The sequence below is a fragment of the Callionymus lyra genome, chromosome 13 (assembly GCF_982586985.1).
Source record: "Callionymus lyra chromosome 13, fCalLyr1.hap1.1, whole genome shotgun sequence".
In the NCBI taxonomy this organism is placed as follows: Eukaryota; Metazoa; Chordata; class Actinopteri; order Syngnathiformes; family Callionymidae; genus Callionymus; species Callionymus lyra.
In genome coordinates, this window is record NC_141830.1 from 6303113 (window position 1) to 6319799 (window position 16687).

A 16687-nucleotide genomic window follows, 5' to 3' on the forward strand; every position below is an offset into this window, starting at 1 on the left:
GGTTCTAGCGGGAAGCCGAATTTCCGGGAGTTGCTTTTCAGTCTGAGGACCTTTTTGAACCCCATGGCCTCCAAAACTCAGTGCTGTGTCTCAAATCACATACTTCTCTTAGTGCACTTGTTAGTATGCATCAGGATAGTGTACATACTAACTAGTACGCAAATCCTCCACAGATAGTATGTCTCAAATCAAAAACTGCCACAACAGGAAATGATGCGACTTCTTCTTCTACTACTATTTAACGATGGCAGCACGTTTTGCAAGTTTGGATCAAGAAATATGCGAAACAAACTTTCGCATTTATATATATATATATATATATATATATATATATATATATCACTTGTGTCAAGGCCTCTGCCTATATTTTGGTCTAAGGTCATGTCATCTCCCAATGTTCTCTTCGCCCTAAGAGTTCTCGTCCTTCGCCTCACACTGTGGTGAGTCAACTGGTACCTCAAGTCCTTCTATGTCTACCAAGACCTGGGATGTCTATCAGGAATGTACTGATTCTGTACGTGTAAAGGCTTGTGGTACTTTGCCACGTTGTGATAGTAATATGTCATTACAAATAGCTTGAACTTGTCGGAATGCAATAATTATCCAACCTAACTTTTTAATGCTACACACAAAACTGCAACCTCCCATAATGCATCCCTGCCCAATACCGAAAGCTTATTGGTCACTACAATATTGATCAAATATTAACACATGTATATAAGGACTAAAATGGGTTTTACAACAAAGAAAATGATTCGCCTTTGATCACTTGAAATGTATTCTACAAGAGTCACAGATGTTCTTGGGGAAAAACATCACGTTAGCCCGTTATACCAAACCAGTCGACGCAGAAGCCGGTTTCCCTCGTGTGATCAGGTGATCGAAGCTATCTCCTCGAAAAACACAATTCTATTAATGCGCCATCACACGATGACATGATTTGTAAACAATTGATTCCATAAATATAACAATAATATGCACATGTTGTTGCGTTGTTGTTGAAACCGCTGGACAGCTTAAGCCTGACTCAAGTGGTGAAGGCGTTGTTACTATTTAAGTCAAAACACATGCTCCGTCTGATATATCTAAAGTGACCAGTATGCATCATGGGAGGTCGCAGTTCTGTGAGCAGCATTAACAAGTTTGGATGGATCATCGTTGCCTTCCCCTAAGTTCCATTGTCTTGTTCAAGTAAATCTGCTGTTCGGCTCAAGTCTGACTTCGGCAGTGACAGCTTGCGACCGTGTTAAATACAGGTCTGTATCGTTTAGATGTCCGTGGTGCAAAAACATTATTCAATGATTAAGTGAACATGAAGCCATAGATAATTTATTCGCGGGCCTGATCCTGGGTCATGGGCAACTCTGTTTCGATTTGTCAAAGATTTTTCTAAGACCCAGCTCCAATAAATCCTCGGGTTTGCCTATTTTTGCCTATATATATGTGGGGTTCTACTAAGGTTGCCAGTGCCCTAACCATCCATGCTTACGCCAAGCGGCACTGAATGAGGTGAGACATTGTCCAGATGGATCTGAGGTACCATTTCTGATACTAACTGATCACAAGAACCTGCCTTATGTCAAGACAACCAAGAGACTAAGATCCCATCCGGCTCCCCTCGTTCTCCTCACCCTATCGTCCTGGACAAAATAATGCCAAGCCTGATGCTCCGTCCCTTCCTAGACCCCCCCACAGTACCTCGTTGACTGGGGTGGCTATGGGTCAAAGGTCCTGGATCTCCAAGGCTCTCTTCCTTGATCGTACTCCTTCAAGATTTCTATAGATCCCACACAAGCCTGAGTGTCTGCGTTTTTTTGTTATCCGTTTTTTGGTGAGCGTTAGATTTCACTTTTGCCCTATTTGTTTCCTCCTCGGTGGATTTTTGCATCTCGCTGGCCTGTCTGTAATTTCCCCTTTATGTTCTTGTTTGGAATTCTTGTGGCGAAAAAGGACGCTTAGGACTTTGGCGCCATCTATTGGAAGTTCGTGATGCATCGTTGTCAATTTCTTCATTTGTTTTGCACTTCCCAGCCTCATCAAATATTCATTTTATACAATTTAATAAAACAAAGGTGAGGTCAGTGCATCAGCATTGACTACCATACAGAGAACTTCATCGACACATGGAAGTGTTGAATAGAGAGAAAGAACCTCTGACCAAAGAAGCAAGTGGAGGCAAAAGAAAGTATATCAGTTTAATGAGAACGTTATATGTTTGAATTTAACAATTAAAATGTTTAAACTTCGATTTAGTTTCTGTTTTTCAAATGTTAAAAATGAAAGCAGAATAATTAATTCTGAATAATATATATATATATATATATATATATATATATATATATATATATATATATATATATATATTATTCATACTTACACAGTAAGTCCCTCATGAAGATTTTTTTGAAGTTATTACTTTCTAAAGTTTGTCTGAAATCTGGGCGAACGAGAGGTTACGAGAGAGGAATCCATCATGACGTAATAATGCTCTTCACTCCTCCTCCATCAAGATGTAATCACGCCCCACTTTGTTTATACAACGAGTCCCTTGGAGGTGGAGACTTCTGGGATTGATGACGCCTGGTGACAAACCTCCATGTTTGACCAATCACATCAGAGTGGATGTGTTTATGGTAAACTAGATTTCATGTCCAGAAAAACAAAGTGTTTTCAGTGGGCAAGGTTTGAGATCCTTTTTTAAAATGTCAATATTTAGATGAAAAGAGAATTTCGTACAAACACATACTGATGATACGATAGAGTCACAGAGTAAAGACTTTTTGTACATCGGTCAGTCTTAAAGAGCTCCATAATAAAAACAAGATATGTCAAAATTAAGAATATGAAACCAGGATTAAGGAAAAAAGGGAAAACTTTGCAATAAACAAAAAAGACATTTAAAGACAAGATATAAAAGTCTAAACAGTTTTAAAGGTTTTCCTAAAAGGAAAAGTCTATACTGTAAACACTTTTTAAAATAATCGATTGATGATTGATTTGTTTTATAACAGATGGATGAATATTATTGGTATGTTACAAATAATTACAGAATAAAAAAACAAAAGCTTTATTTTTCCAGCAGACTGGGCAGGGAAAAAAAAGTGTGATGGAGGGAGGAGGAGGAGGAGAAAACAGCAGGAGGAGGAGAAAAAAACCTCAAGACAAAAGAGTGTTAAAGCGGTCGAGGACCACAGCAACAGTGAGTACAATCTTTTCTATTCATTAAAAACAAACAGTCCAGATGAACATGTCGCACTGAAGACGATTCTAGTCTCAACAACAAACTGATCGTTTCCTACATTCTCGCTGTGAGACGAAAACATTTGAGCGGAGATGAAAACATGGAGTGTTTGTGGTGGTGAAGGTCCACAAAGACATATTTGATGAAAATAAGCAGCGGAAGAATGCATGAGGGGAGGAGGCCGACACATTCTTGAGAGGAAACTCACTCTTGGACTGCAGATTATCCTGACACATCACCAGAGGAATGATGGAGGGAAACAAGGGCGAGGAAAAGGTTTAAATGGAGGGAAGATGAAGGAGAACGAAAGAGAAATAACAGATTAAAACATCGTCTCTAACAGAGGAAGAAGAAAGAAACGTTTGTTTTATCTTCTGCTATAATCTTCCACTTGTGTCATCAAATCCTTTCTTTCTTTAAAAGCCTCAGAGTTCAGGACCAAAGATGAACGACCGACAATATATTCATTATAATGTATAATGTTTATTTTGTGTGTCAAACATTTTACAAGTAACACAAATGTTATATATGTTGTTTTTTAAAGTGAAATTGTGTACACTTTGTTTAAGATTTCAAATGTTGAAACCTTTCCATTTTTTTTTATTGATTCATTAATTAATTAATATTATATATATATATATATATATATATATATATATATATATATATATATATATATATATATATATATATATATATATATTGATGATGAATTCAATGATTTCTATATTGAAAGGTAATTTTTCTTACACTAAATTAAGTGATATTCCAACAACTTAAAAGCACATTTTCTAAATAACAATAGCAGTTTCACCATGATTGGCTGATATCACCATCACTCGATACTCGTTTGGTAATGTCTGGTGACACTTCTATACCATTTATAAAAAAAATTATATTGAAGTAAAAGACTATGAAGAAAGAAGAATTTAATTTGAAAAATTAATTTTCTAAATGTTGGAATGAGAATATGAAACTATATGTTTTTTTTTTAAAAATAGATCACACTTAAATAATTCAAAACTAAAACATCTAAAACGTTGAATTCTTTAATATTCTGCTGACACTGATATACTTACATAAATTCAGAATTCATGAAAGTCTTTAAAAGCAGTGGGATAAAAAAAGGAAAAAACTCAAGGAAAGGGGGAAACATGAAACATTAAAAAGGTTTAATTAGACGTATTATATTAAAAACACACAGCAGTTTCAGATCAGTCTGAACAGACAACACAACTTTGAAATATTAAAATGTCACAGCAAGGAAACTGAACAATTTCTCAGGTTGATGTTCCCACACGGACCTCATGAGGGCAGCACTAGAACTGTCCCTCATGTGGCCTGCAGGTGGCGCTCGACCTCTCACAGTAACACAACAACATTTATCATTTTCACTATTTTCATTCCAAATTAATCACTTTTTATTTTACATGGAAAGCTGTTGACTTGTGTTTAGATATGAAGCTTCTGGATGTTGTGTGTGTGTGACAGTGTCAGATAGTGTGTGTGTGTGTGTGTGTGTGTGTATGTGTTCAGCTTCAGTGAGTCTCGAGGAAAACATGCGAGAGAAAGAAAAACACGACCAACTCAAACATTGAGAGGATGTCGAACCCCTTCTCCTCCTCAGTTTCCTGCAGCTTGTAAACTTGTGAAGGTGAAGGGATGGGTGGCCTCGCCGTGGTCCTGCTCTTCTGCTGTTTCCATGGTAACCACAGCCAAACACAACACAGAAATTCTTCGTTCCAGCCGAGTTCCTCTGTTCATTTTCTTCTACTTGTGTGTTGCAGTGTTTGCACCCGTGGGAAAAACACAGACCACCAGTAAACCTCATGAGTTTATTTTTTGTGTTTGACTCACTGTTTCTTTATTAACGTTTTATTTGTTCCTCAGATCCTCCCACAGCAGCCGACAAGACTTTGTCCGACAGTGAGTGATTTTTTCTAGGTTCATTTAAAGCAGCAATAAGTTACTTTATCTTTCACCATCTTTGTGAGTTTCACGCGACCAGAAACAGTGTTTTCATATGAGAGACGATCTATCGGGAAATAAAACAACCGACCGATGAAAGTGTATCAGACTCATCAAATATTGAATTCATTTTACATTTCAAATGTTGAAAATCTTTATAAAAAATGTTGTTTCTTTAAGCATTGAGTAAGTATTTCTTTGATAATGAAAAAAGTTTTTTCATGTTTTTATTAAACAATTTAGTATATTGACTTGTATATTGAAATGTAGAATTATTCTTTTTAATATTGTAATTAAAGGATTTTTTTTTTTACATTTTTCGAAATGTATTTATAATTTCTTTTTACAAGTAGTTTAATATCCTAATTCAAAAAATAAAATTAAAAAAAATTCCAAACTCAACGAATTTTAATTAATAGTCTTTTATATTCAATATAAAAATGTTGGTATAATAGAGTCACCAGACATTACCAACAGAGCACCGAGCTACTTTCAGCCAATCATGGTGACACTATTATACTAAGATTTTTATATTGAATTTAAAAGCTACAAATTTAAAAACATGTGTATTTAGATTTTTTATTATTGTTATTCGAATTGGAATATCAAACTCTATGTGTTAAAAAGATAAATGATAATAATGCAATAAAAACAAATTCAACTAAATATACAAATTTGTAAATTAAATTATCCAATTAAAGCTAAATATTTTTTCAATATATAAATGATTTTATTTCATTTTAAAATAAATATTAATTAAATCTTGAAAAAAACAACAATCACAAACACCTGACATTGCAATAACCCTGCTCCAACACTGGGAGGCGCCAGACACAATATTTTCAATCTTACCAACGTGCTACTTAAACGTGTGTCTCTGTGAGTGTAGAATGCCGGGATGAGATGTACGCCTGCACCAGGATGTACTCGGTCCATCGACCCACCAAGAGATGCATGGCGGGGCTCTGTCTCTACAGGTGAGCTTTAAGACTCCAGACAAGAGTGTCGGACCACATGTCTAACCGAGGAAACCCCCCCGTTCTGACCCAGCATCTCCCGGGTCTACGTGATCAACAACGAGATCTGCACGAGGATCGTCTGCGAGCAGGACGAGTACGAGAAAGGTCAGATCACACGGTTCTAAGAGCGACCGCTGGAGAGACTCACCGTCTTGTGGTCCTCACAGCCGAGCGCTGCAGGGAACTGTCCGGCTGGCCTCGCAGGATCCAGAGGTCCACTCGCGGGAAGCTGTGTCGCCGTCGCCGTGGCGACCCCAAAACCTGGGCGTGATGATGCCGAGGAACGACTCGCGACGTTCATATATATCGAGACGCGAACACAAGAGTATCTTTGTAACACGAGCACTTTTTCAACCATGATTCTTTCGACTGATTCTTTTTTTTTTTTACACATTTTCTGACTCGAGCTCTTGTGACGCTGCTGGAGTGACACTCAAATGAATAAAGCTTTTCAATATTAGGACTCGAGTCATGATCGTGACCCTTGAGCAAGACGTCTATTCTTGATGGTTCGAATCCTCATCATGACGAGATTTGACATGACGGACTGATGAAGCTTCATGAAACAGTGTCATGTTGTTCAGAGGTCAGTAGGTGGCGCCATCCATTTAAAAATGATGATTTATTTAACAGGTTGTTCAAAACAAAGGAAAATAGTGCCGAGACGCCCTCTCGTGGACTCTGAACATAATGACACTGTTTCATGAAGCTTCATCAACACATCACTACCATCTAGTGGACTCTGAACATAATGACACTGTTTCATGAAGCTTCATCAACACATCACTACCATCTAGTGGACTCTGAACATAATGACACTGTTTCATGAAGCTTCATCAACACATCACTACCATCTAGTGGACTCTGAACATAATGACACTGTTTCATGAAGCTTCATCAACACATCACTACCATCTAGTGGACTCTGAACATAATGACACTGTTTCATGAAGCTTCATCAACACATCACTACCATCTAGTGGACTCTGAACATAATGACACTGTTTCATGAAGCTTCATCAACACATCATTATTGAATAGTTTACACAAATAAGATCTAATGGAACTTTAATGTCTGGACTTACCGTGTTTTTATCGTGTTTTTACGCAACTGATTTTGTTTCGCTTCTGAATTAAAATAAAACGAGATTAAATATACGCAATAAACTTTTAAAAGTTGGATTTTCTATTAACAATAATTGAAAAATGTTTGTATAAATTCAGTATTTATTCCTAGTCTTTTTAATTCAATATAAACCAGACATTACCAACAGAGTACCGAGCTACTTGATGATATACATTTTTATATTGAATTTTAAATCTTTTTTTTTCGATTATTTACATCAATAACATATACCTAAATGTTATATTTTTCTTTTATTTCAAAATTTGTTGATTTTGATTATTCAAAAATATTATTGAAGTTTCAACATTTTTTGTTAAATGTTGAATTCAATGTTCTGGTTAAAGAAGCCAAAAATATAAGAGCTAGTGATGGTCTGATGAAGCTTCATGAAGCAGTGTCATTATGTTCTGAGTCCACTAGATGGTAGTGATGGTCTGATGAAGCTTCATGAAGCAGTGTCATTATGTTCTGAGTCCACTAGATGGTAGTGATGGTTTGATGAAGCTTCATGAAGCAGTGTCATTATGTTCTGAGTCCACTAGATGGTAGTGATGGTCTGATGAAGCTTCATGAAGCAGTGTCATTATGTTCTGAGTCCACTAGATGGTAGTGATGGTCTGATGAAGCTTCATGAAGCAGTGTCATTATGTTCTGAGTCCACTAGATGGTAGTGATGGTCTGATGAAGCTTCATGAAGCAGTGTCATTATCTTCAGAGTCCACTAGATGGTAGTGATGTGTTGATGAAGCTTCATGAAGCAGTGTCATTATCTTCAGAGTCCACTAGACGGTAGTGATGGTCTGATGAAGCTTCATGAAACAGTGTCATTATGTTCTGAGCCCACTAGATGGTAGTGATGGTCTGATGAAGCTTCATGAAGCAGTGTCATTATGTTCTGAGTCCACTAGATGGTAGTGATGGTCTGATGAAGCTTCATGAAGCAGTGTCATTATGTTCTGAGTCGACTAGATGGTAGTGATGGTCTGATGAAGCTTCATGAAGCAGTGTCATTATGTTCTGAGTCCACTAGGTGGTAGTGATGACCTGACGAAGCTTCATGAAGCAGTGTCATTATGTTCTGAGTCCACTAGATGGTAGTGATGGTCTGATGAAGCTTCATGAAGCAGTGTCATTATGTTCTGAGTCCACTAGATGGTAGTGATGGTCTGATGAAGCTTCATGAAGCAGTGTCATTATGTTCTGAGTCCACTAGATGGCGTCTCTGCACTATTTTCACTTGTTTTAAACTGTTCTAATGAAACATCATTTTTAAACTGATGGCGCCACCTACTGACCTCTCAACAACATGACACTGATTCATGAAGCTTCACCACTATTAAGAGGTTGTTATCCTTCAGACATTCATACGTTTTCTTATCTTAAAAGCTGAAATAATTCATCACAAACATCGGACACCAAAGAAAAACACAGCGAAGCAGGTTTAGATTCATCAAGTTATATATTTATGTTTCTCTTTGTCCCTTGTTTCCATTTCCAGTTTGACTGACAGATGATTGCAAACAAACACCAACAAAAACAAACAAAAAAAAAACATTCATTTCATTTCAAGGAGCTTCACTTATCATAACACTGCTTGGTCCCTCGAGGAAGTGTGTATACACAAGAACACACACACACACACACGTCTCCATCACTTTTAACACTGAGTCTGAACCAAAAAAAAACATCCTTTAACACAGAAACAAAAGCACTTCCTGACGAGCTTCACGTAAATGCTCGTTAGATGCGTTCAAGTCTGAGGTGACTTCTTCAAGTATGGTCGCTTCACCCCGATATATCACGTCATGACACGAGCACGTCTGCGGACCACTGATATATATACATGTTCTCTGTACAAGTTAGTATATTCACTTTGATTATGAGCGTTAGTTCATCAACTCAAAGAAACGACACCGTGACGACAAGATGGAGACCGAAGTCTGAGGCTTCGGTCTTGATCTACGGCTCTACATGGACGGGACAGATCTCGGGGTTACCCTGCTTGGCAGGGAGAGATATGGGACCCCGTGTAGGAGGGAGTGGGCTGGGGGTGGGTTTGGGGGGGGGGTTAAGGTTGCAAAAGTTGCTGCGTTAAATTAGCAGGAGAGCAGACGTGTGGTCTCACTTCGGGGCGACAGAGTCAAAGTCCCCCCATAAGTCGGAGCTGGCGAATGAAGGTTCGGACGGAGCCGCCGAGTTGGAGTTGCTGGAGTCCAGGTCCAGCAGACGACCTGTGTGTCGACAGGGAAACATTTAACGACACGAAGTGACATCAACACAGTAAAGAGTTCACACGGCAGTTCCTTGAGGAAGTGAGTTCTCAGTAAAGGTGTATGCTTTGCCGCCCAGCCAACCAATCACAGCTGTAGACGGATTTTGACAACATAGACGTAGAATTTCACTACAGTATTGTCGCGACCAATCAGACGTCAGTGTTTAGAAAGGCATCATGGGAGTTCAGTGTTTTTAGGCACATTGGTGGGTGTGGTCAAAAGTGTCTCCCACTAAGTTCTGTGGTTGAATTTTTTTTTGTTTATATTACTACCAGGAAACATGATGAATGTTAAATAGTTTATTTATTTATTTATTTTATTTAATTGTACAAAAAGCAAGATTTAACGTGCTTTAATCTTATTGTTACGTGCACGTGATTTCGAGACCCACGACCACGAAGGTTGGAACTTGAGAGGAGGAAGTGTTTTACAAGTAGAGTCGTAACTCTTGCACAAAACTACATGTTTACGCCAACAAAACCTTCACAAAGTCACTTTATTGCTGCGCTAACATTCTTCGTGAAGCTGAATCAGCCTCAGGTTCTCACGTTACTTCCGCACTAACGAGATTCCGCCACAAGATGGCGGTAGAGGTTAGTTAAATCGAGGTGCCGCAATGCATTCTGGCCATTGTAGGCAGGTCAAACAGCTGTTCGTGAAGTACATGTCAGTGAGAATATCTAACATTTCAAAAGACACTTTCTTATGATTTGACAATTTAAATACAAATAATGAATTCAAAATCATCTCAAACGCTTAAAATTAAAAAAATTGGAATAGTTTTCAAAATGTGTTTTTTCTACACGTTGGATTTTCTAATATCAATAATTCAAAAATGTTAACTTATAGTTAATTTTTCTTAAATCATTTAATTATAAATTTCAAAATTAGTTACACAGACTTTCATATTCTAGTTGCAATAATTATAAATAAACTTCATGAATTCCTTTTTTTTTTTTTAATTTGTAGTCAATTCAATATAATATAATGTTGGTATAATACAGACCCGGGCAAAGTGCGGCCCTTTGACTGTATTTATGCGGCCCTCGTAATGTCAAAGTATGATCATTTATAAATGGTTCTAATGCATTAAAAAGTGTATTTTGTATTTATTATTAATTTACATTTTCACATTACACTTATTTACTTTTTCCCTCCTTTTTGTGTGTACTTTTTGAGTATATATTAATCCCTCAAAATATTTTTTTAAAGTTAGTTGAAGAAATGTTTTGAAAATAAACTCATATATACAAGAATAAAATGTCATCTTATTTAGATTAATAAATGTCATGACCTAATGACGAATGCAAATCCTTTTTTTTTAGGGATTTTCTCGTCTTTCTTTTTGCTTGACGGCCCCTAACGACATTCACAGAATTTAATGTAGCCCTTGAAGAATTATAATTGCCCGCCCCTGGTATAATAGTATCACCAGACATTACCAACAGAGTACCGAGCTACTTGATCCAACTTTCAGCCGATCATGGTGACACTATTTTATCAACATTTTTATACTGAATTTAAAATAAACGTAATTTGTTAAATATTGGAAAAGGAATATCAATAATATGTGTAAAAAACAAACAATAATATTTTAATGATATAATTAAAGCCTTTAAAATACAAATGATTGACTTTAATTAGTAAAAAAAAGGATTAAATAAAAAAAAGTTGTAACATTTGAAATGTTAAATTCAATATTCTGGTGACACCGATTTACACACTTATGTCTATAATCATTTGACCAATAATATGAGCAATAAAAGTTAAAATATGACATGATAGTTGGAAAAACAAGGCAACATCTCAAAATAAATGTAAGTGAGTTGGTTTTGAGCAGAAATAAAGTGAACGACTCGACACTACTGTGTTGAACTCACCTGTATCACCTGCTGCAGCAGGAAGTTGGATGTTGTTGGTTTTAGATGAAGGGGGCGGAGCTAATTTGCCTCCAGGTGGGGGGGGCAGCAGACCGAATCCACCAGAACTCTGCGGGCGAGACCTTTCCTTCCTCTTCGATTGCTGGGAGACCAAACACACACTCGTTGAACAGAGATGACGAAGACCAGACAAGGGTGTCAGGAGGAAACTAGACCGGACTTCTCAGGTACTTCCTGTCTGTGCGTGTCCAGCATTTAAAGGTCAAACTATCTTTATATTCGTTTTTTTAGTCTCTTGCCCAAATTAATGGATAAATATGTCAAGAAAGTTGCGTCACTGTAGCGTCTGTATGTTAGTATATCAGTGTCATGAGAATATTCAATAATGCATTTTAATTTTTTTATTAAAATGTTGTCGTTTTTAAGAATTTGTAACAAAAAAAGGAAATTAATTTAATTATTTCTATACGGATAAGTTAATCTTTTTTAGCATTTTAAAAATAATTATTATAATTATTATTTTTAGTTTAGATATTGAAATCTAAATCATTAAAAAAAAAAGTAAATAAATATTTTAATTAGAAGCGTTTTGGATTCAGTGTTGTCTGCTTTCACTATTATGCCATCATTTTTGTATCAAATTAAACAAGAAAGTCAAAAATATTGACTTAATAAAAAATAATTTTTGAATGATTGATGATTGTATTAGTAAAATAAAATTAAAAATATAAGTAAATAAAATACATTTATTAGAAAAAGAAAAATCAACTTAAGTATAGAAATTATTTTATTTTTTTTGTTTATTGACATGTTCTTTCAAGCATTATATCTTATTTAGATAGTGTAATTTAATAACTTGTATATTAAAGTTGTTTATTTTTTTAATAACAAATAAATACATTCTATTAATAATTTAATAAAATGTATATTTTCAATTCTATATTTTTTTCACATTTCATCCAAACCCCATAATAGTGCCACCAACAAAAGCAGCAATATATTATTTTAAAGCTTCAACATTTAAAAAAAATAATTAATTCAATATTCCGAGGACACTGATGTACTTGCATATGTTTTATATCGCCCCCTGCTGGTCACTCTTTGACTGCTCAAACATTAACGAAGAGAAAAGGTTACCCCGATGTTCAGAGTTATCGTCTGTCCCTCTTTGAATCCCAGGTCCAACTTAGGCGTGGTGTCCGGAGCCTGAGCCTGTTTGGAGAACTCGTTCTCCTGCCTCACCCATCTGCTCACAAACAACATGGCCGTGGTCAACGTGTCGCTCTCTCTCCGACCCTGACCTTGACCCGTACTTGAAATGATCCTGCAGCGCAACGTTGAAATCGAAGGCGTCTCCTCGGTCCCCGAACCCAATGCCTATGAAGGCGCTTCGGCCTGAAGGAGAGCGAGAGACATGAGGACGACGCGCCGGCAAACGTCAATGTGCGAGTAACGCGTGTCGCTTCCTACCGTTGTCGTCCTGGATGCGCAGGACGAAGTATCGACTGGAGTCGCTCACTGTCTCCACGGCGAGGCCAGGATAGGAGTCGACCGGAGCCTGAGCGAACAGTTCACCTGCACGGAAACACACCTGCTCACCTTCAGACCACAGCATCTGCTGACTCGTCGCTTCGTAATGGTTTTTTATTCAGATATATTTACACATATATTTATGGAAAAATACTTAATTACTTAACAAATGACAATAATAAAGCTACTAAAAATAATTAATTGATTAATTGATTAATTATTGAAATTCTTTTAAGCATTGATTTGTTTTTTAGAAATATATATTCAATTATTTCTATATTTAAAAAGGTTGAATTCAATAATCATAATAATAACTTTTTTAAATGTATGTATTGTAATAATTTAATAAAAAATTCGAATATTTCCAAATATATATATATATATATATATATATATATATATATATATATATATTATATATTAACCGAATTTAATCATTACATTTAAAGGTTGAATTTTCATATTGAATAATTGAATTTAATAATCAGAATATTTACAATTAAAAAGGTTTGAATTAATAGAATTAAATAATTAAAAAAAAATGTTTTGTAATAATTGAATGTAAAAACGATTCAAAAATTGTTTTTACACCGATATTAAATACATTAAAATAACAAAATACATAAATTAAATAAAACTGTTTTCTTAATCCCATGCATTTTTTTTTTTTTTTTATTCGTAGCTTTTTTAAATGAGTATAAAAAATGATGATATAACAACATGAACGGCTGAAAGAAAAGTAGCTCGGTACTCTGTTGGTAATGTCTGCCGACACCATTATACCAACATGTTTATATTGAATTTAAAATACTACCAATTTTATAAAATATTGAATCTAGAAAATACATTTTTGAATTATTAGAATTAGTATATCAAACTATGTTCCAACTGAAAATATTCAAATTTGTTTGAGTAATTATTTTTTAAAAACAAATGTAAACTTTCAACATAGAAACACATTGATTGATTGATTATACAACAATAAAATCAATAAAAAACAATTCAAACATGTTAAATTCAAGGATTCAGAGAGAGATGGAAGATGGGAGGAGGAAGGATGTATTTAAGGAAAAGAGAGATAAGATGTTTTATTATTTCCTCCTGATATTCTCTCACCAGAGATTTTATCTTCCAGCTTCACGTACGCATCTTTCCCGCGCGCCGTCACGCGCATCCGTCCGGACCAGTCCGGAGTGTCCAGCTTCCAGTCCGCAGCCCTGCAGTCGACACACAAACACACACTTAATGTCGACACGAGTACGTCCGTCTACACACACGGTAGAACCACGATGAGACAGAAGTGTCGGTGAGTCATGATGCTGAACTATGACATCATCACTCTGAGTCAACCTGCTGACTAATCAGACAATCTAGAGGCCGGTGTTGTCGTTCGGAAGAACACAATACATATGATCTTCACTGGAACCCACAGACACATCAGTCAATTGATCTGCAAGAATTTAACGATACATATCACGATACAGGATATATTGTGATACTGTATGTACAAGGATTTATGTGAAGTACTTCACTCTGGTGTTTACAGACCAGATCACTGATGGAAGGTCTGACCATGAATAGATCTGAAAGTAAGAACCAGAATTTTAAAATTAATCACGATAGAAAACCAGCCAGTGAAGGGATTTAACGATCGGTAAAATGTGAGTTCTTCTACTAGAACAGGGTCAGAATTCTCGCTTCAGAGACCTGTATCCTCTTATCCTCAGTTATCGCTGGGATCTCATTTCATTATTCCTTTAAGCTCTTCTTAAAACATCGCGATACTCAAGTGAATCCATATTTTCTCACTCACATAATGACCAGCGTTCACGGGAGATGATGGTTTGAAACCACATGCAGTCAAACGTTCTCTTTCTTCTCTTAAAGATCCACTAACGTGAAACTTTTCAAATGTTCAAGTCTTCCTCTCCAAGATGCAGTAAGTCTTTCATCATGACCATGTTTTCAACTTATTATTTTATAAAGTTCTCACCCGTCGGAAATCTCAGCGAACGAGAGGTTACAAGAGCGGAGTCCATCATGACATAATAATATCTTCACTCCTCCTCCAGCCAGCTGTAATCCCGCCCCGCTTTGTTTATACAATGAGTGCCTAGGAAGGTGGAGACGTTGGGGTTTGAAGACGCGAAGTGACAAACCTCCATGTTTGAGAGCAGAGCGGGGGTGGTTATGGTAAAACAAGATTTCATCTCCAGCGCTTTCTTTTTTAATGTCTGTGATACCAATTTAATTCATATTTCATCGTTTTACAGATTTTTGTGAGGTTTGACATCGAATTTGGGTCATTTTTGTCCAATTGTATGTAAGTAAGTAAGTAATATTTATTTATATAGCGCTTTTCCAGACCAGGGTCACAAAGCGCTTAGACAATCAAAACAATACTCAAAAAAGTACATACTTTAAAGATCAAGATAATACTGAGAACAACACAGGAGTTCGAGAAATTCAAGGAAAAGCCTGAACAAATAGAAACGTCTTAAGATGTTTCTTAAAGGAGTCAGTGTGTTATTTTATAAATATCTTAAATGGTTAGTAGTAGTAGTAGTAGTCGTCAAGTAAATAAGTAAAGGTATGATGTATTCATTCATTATTTTACGTCTGCAGGATGAACGAACTAATGCAGGGCTGAGCAATTAAAATTCATCAAGGGCCACATTTAACTCTGTGAATGTCTTCAGGGGCCGTCAAGCAAACAAAAAGGAGACAAAATGGAGTCATTCTTCATCATGACGTTTATTAAGCTAAATAAAATCCTTAAATTAACTTTAAAAGAAATGTTTTTGAGGGATTAATATATACAAAATGAATAAAAAATACAAAGTGCATCATTTAAATATTAGACACACGTTTTTAACTAAAAAAAACCTTTTGTTTGTTTTCAATATTGAACCAAAAGAAGCTGACATTAGCTGTTTGAGTGACACACGGAGATCTTCTGAGGCCACTTTAGCACAACAACTCCAGCGGCTACGTCACGACACACACACACAACACACACACACATACACGACACACACACACACACACAGCAGGTTAACACAATTTTAAATGACGATCGTGGTCCACTGACGTCACAGGTGGCGCTAAGATGCGGCAGTGGATGGTGACCTTGTGCAAACACAACAACAACACACCGAGCTACACGGTGGTCGCGGGAGGAGGTCGCCGAGGCAACGACTCCATCTCCCGCATGACTCCCCGCGGCCTCCGTCTCTCACCTGACCGCCCGGTTCGATGCTCGCGGCGGGATCCGGTAAACGTTGACCTCGGGTTTGACGCAGAGAACCGACTCGTACTCGGACTGTCCCTCCGCCGCCATCTTGGCTCGTATTGACTCGGTGACGGCGGGAGAGAGATGCCCGTTAACGGCTGCGCGGCCGTAAATGACGGTGTAGAAGCGCAGCTTAATCCCTGCGTCGGTGATGCTCTTAAAGGAAAAGACAAAATGTACTTTCCTGGTTTACCTCTTCATCCTACGTTGTATTTGGGTAAAAATATTATTAATAAAAACATCTTGTCTTAAAATTATACAAACTCATCTATTGTGATGGTTATTGTAGCTACATTGTCTTTGGAAATCATTGTTATTATTAATAGTTTATAAATAAGAACTAGCTTGACTATTTATT

The 16687-nt window shown here is 36.6% G+C and overlaps 2 protein-coding genes across 2 annotated transcripts; one reads left to right on the plus strand and one right to left on the minus strand.

The window, feature by feature from the left end:
• Positions 1-3124: 3124 nt before the first annotated feature.
• Positions 3125-6688, plus strand: mfap5 (microfibril associated protein 5). Its single transcript, XM_087805915.1, has 7 exons — positions 3125-3199; positions 4869-4946; positions 5029-5061; positions 5132-5167; positions 6099-6186; positions 6260-6333; positions 6396-6688. The coding sequence occupies exons 2-7, from the start codon at positions 4904-4906 to the stop codon at positions 6497-6499; spliced, it is 378 nt and encodes a 125-aa protein (XP_087662041.1). The 5' UTR covers positions 3125-3199; positions 4869-4903; the 3' UTR covers positions 6500-6688.
• Positions 6689-8794: 2106 nt separating this feature from the next.
• necap1 (NECAP endocytosis associated 1) lies at positions 8795-16419 on the minus strand. Its single transcript, XM_087805601.1, has 7 exons — positions 16277-16419; positions 14154-14254; positions 12978-13082; positions 12821-12902; positions 12645-12753; positions 11508-11649; positions 8795-9585 (listed from the first exon to the last, which is right to left on the minus strand). The coding sequence occupies exons 1-7, from the start codon at positions 16375-16377 to the stop codon at positions 9476-9478; spliced, it is 750 nt and encodes a 249-aa protein (XP_087661727.1). The 5' UTR covers positions 16378-16419; the 3' UTR covers positions 8795-9475.
• Positions 16420-16687: the final 268 nt, after the last annotated feature.

Excerpts from the sequence above, each read along its gene's own strand:
- mfap5 (XM_087805915.1), top strand. The coding sequence starts at position 4,904 with ATGGGTGGCCTCGCCGTGGTCCTGCTCTTCTGCTGTTTCCATG. Across the intron at positions 4,947-5,028 it reads GCTCTTCTGCTGTTTCCATG|TGTTTGCACCCGTGGGAAAA; the intron begins GTAACCACAGCC and ends TGTGTGTTGCAG. Across the intron at positions 6,334-6,395 it reads GCAGGACGAGTACGAGAAAG|CCGAGCGCTGCAGGGAACTG; the intron begins GTCAGATCACAC and ends TGGTCCTCACAG.
- necap1 (XM_087805601.1), bottom strand. The coding sequence starts at position 16,377 with ATGGCGGCGGAGGGACAGTCCGAGTACGAGTCGGTTCTCTGCGTCAAA. Across the intron at positions 12,754-12,820 it reads GCGCTGCAGGATCATTTCAA|ATGGGTGAGGCAGGAGAACG; the intron begins GTACGGGTCAAG and ends GTTTGTGAGCAG. Across the intron at positions 9,586-11,507 it reads TGCTGCAGCAGGTGATACAG|GTCGTCTGCTGGACCTGGAC; the intron begins GTGAGTTCAACA and ends GTCGACACACAG.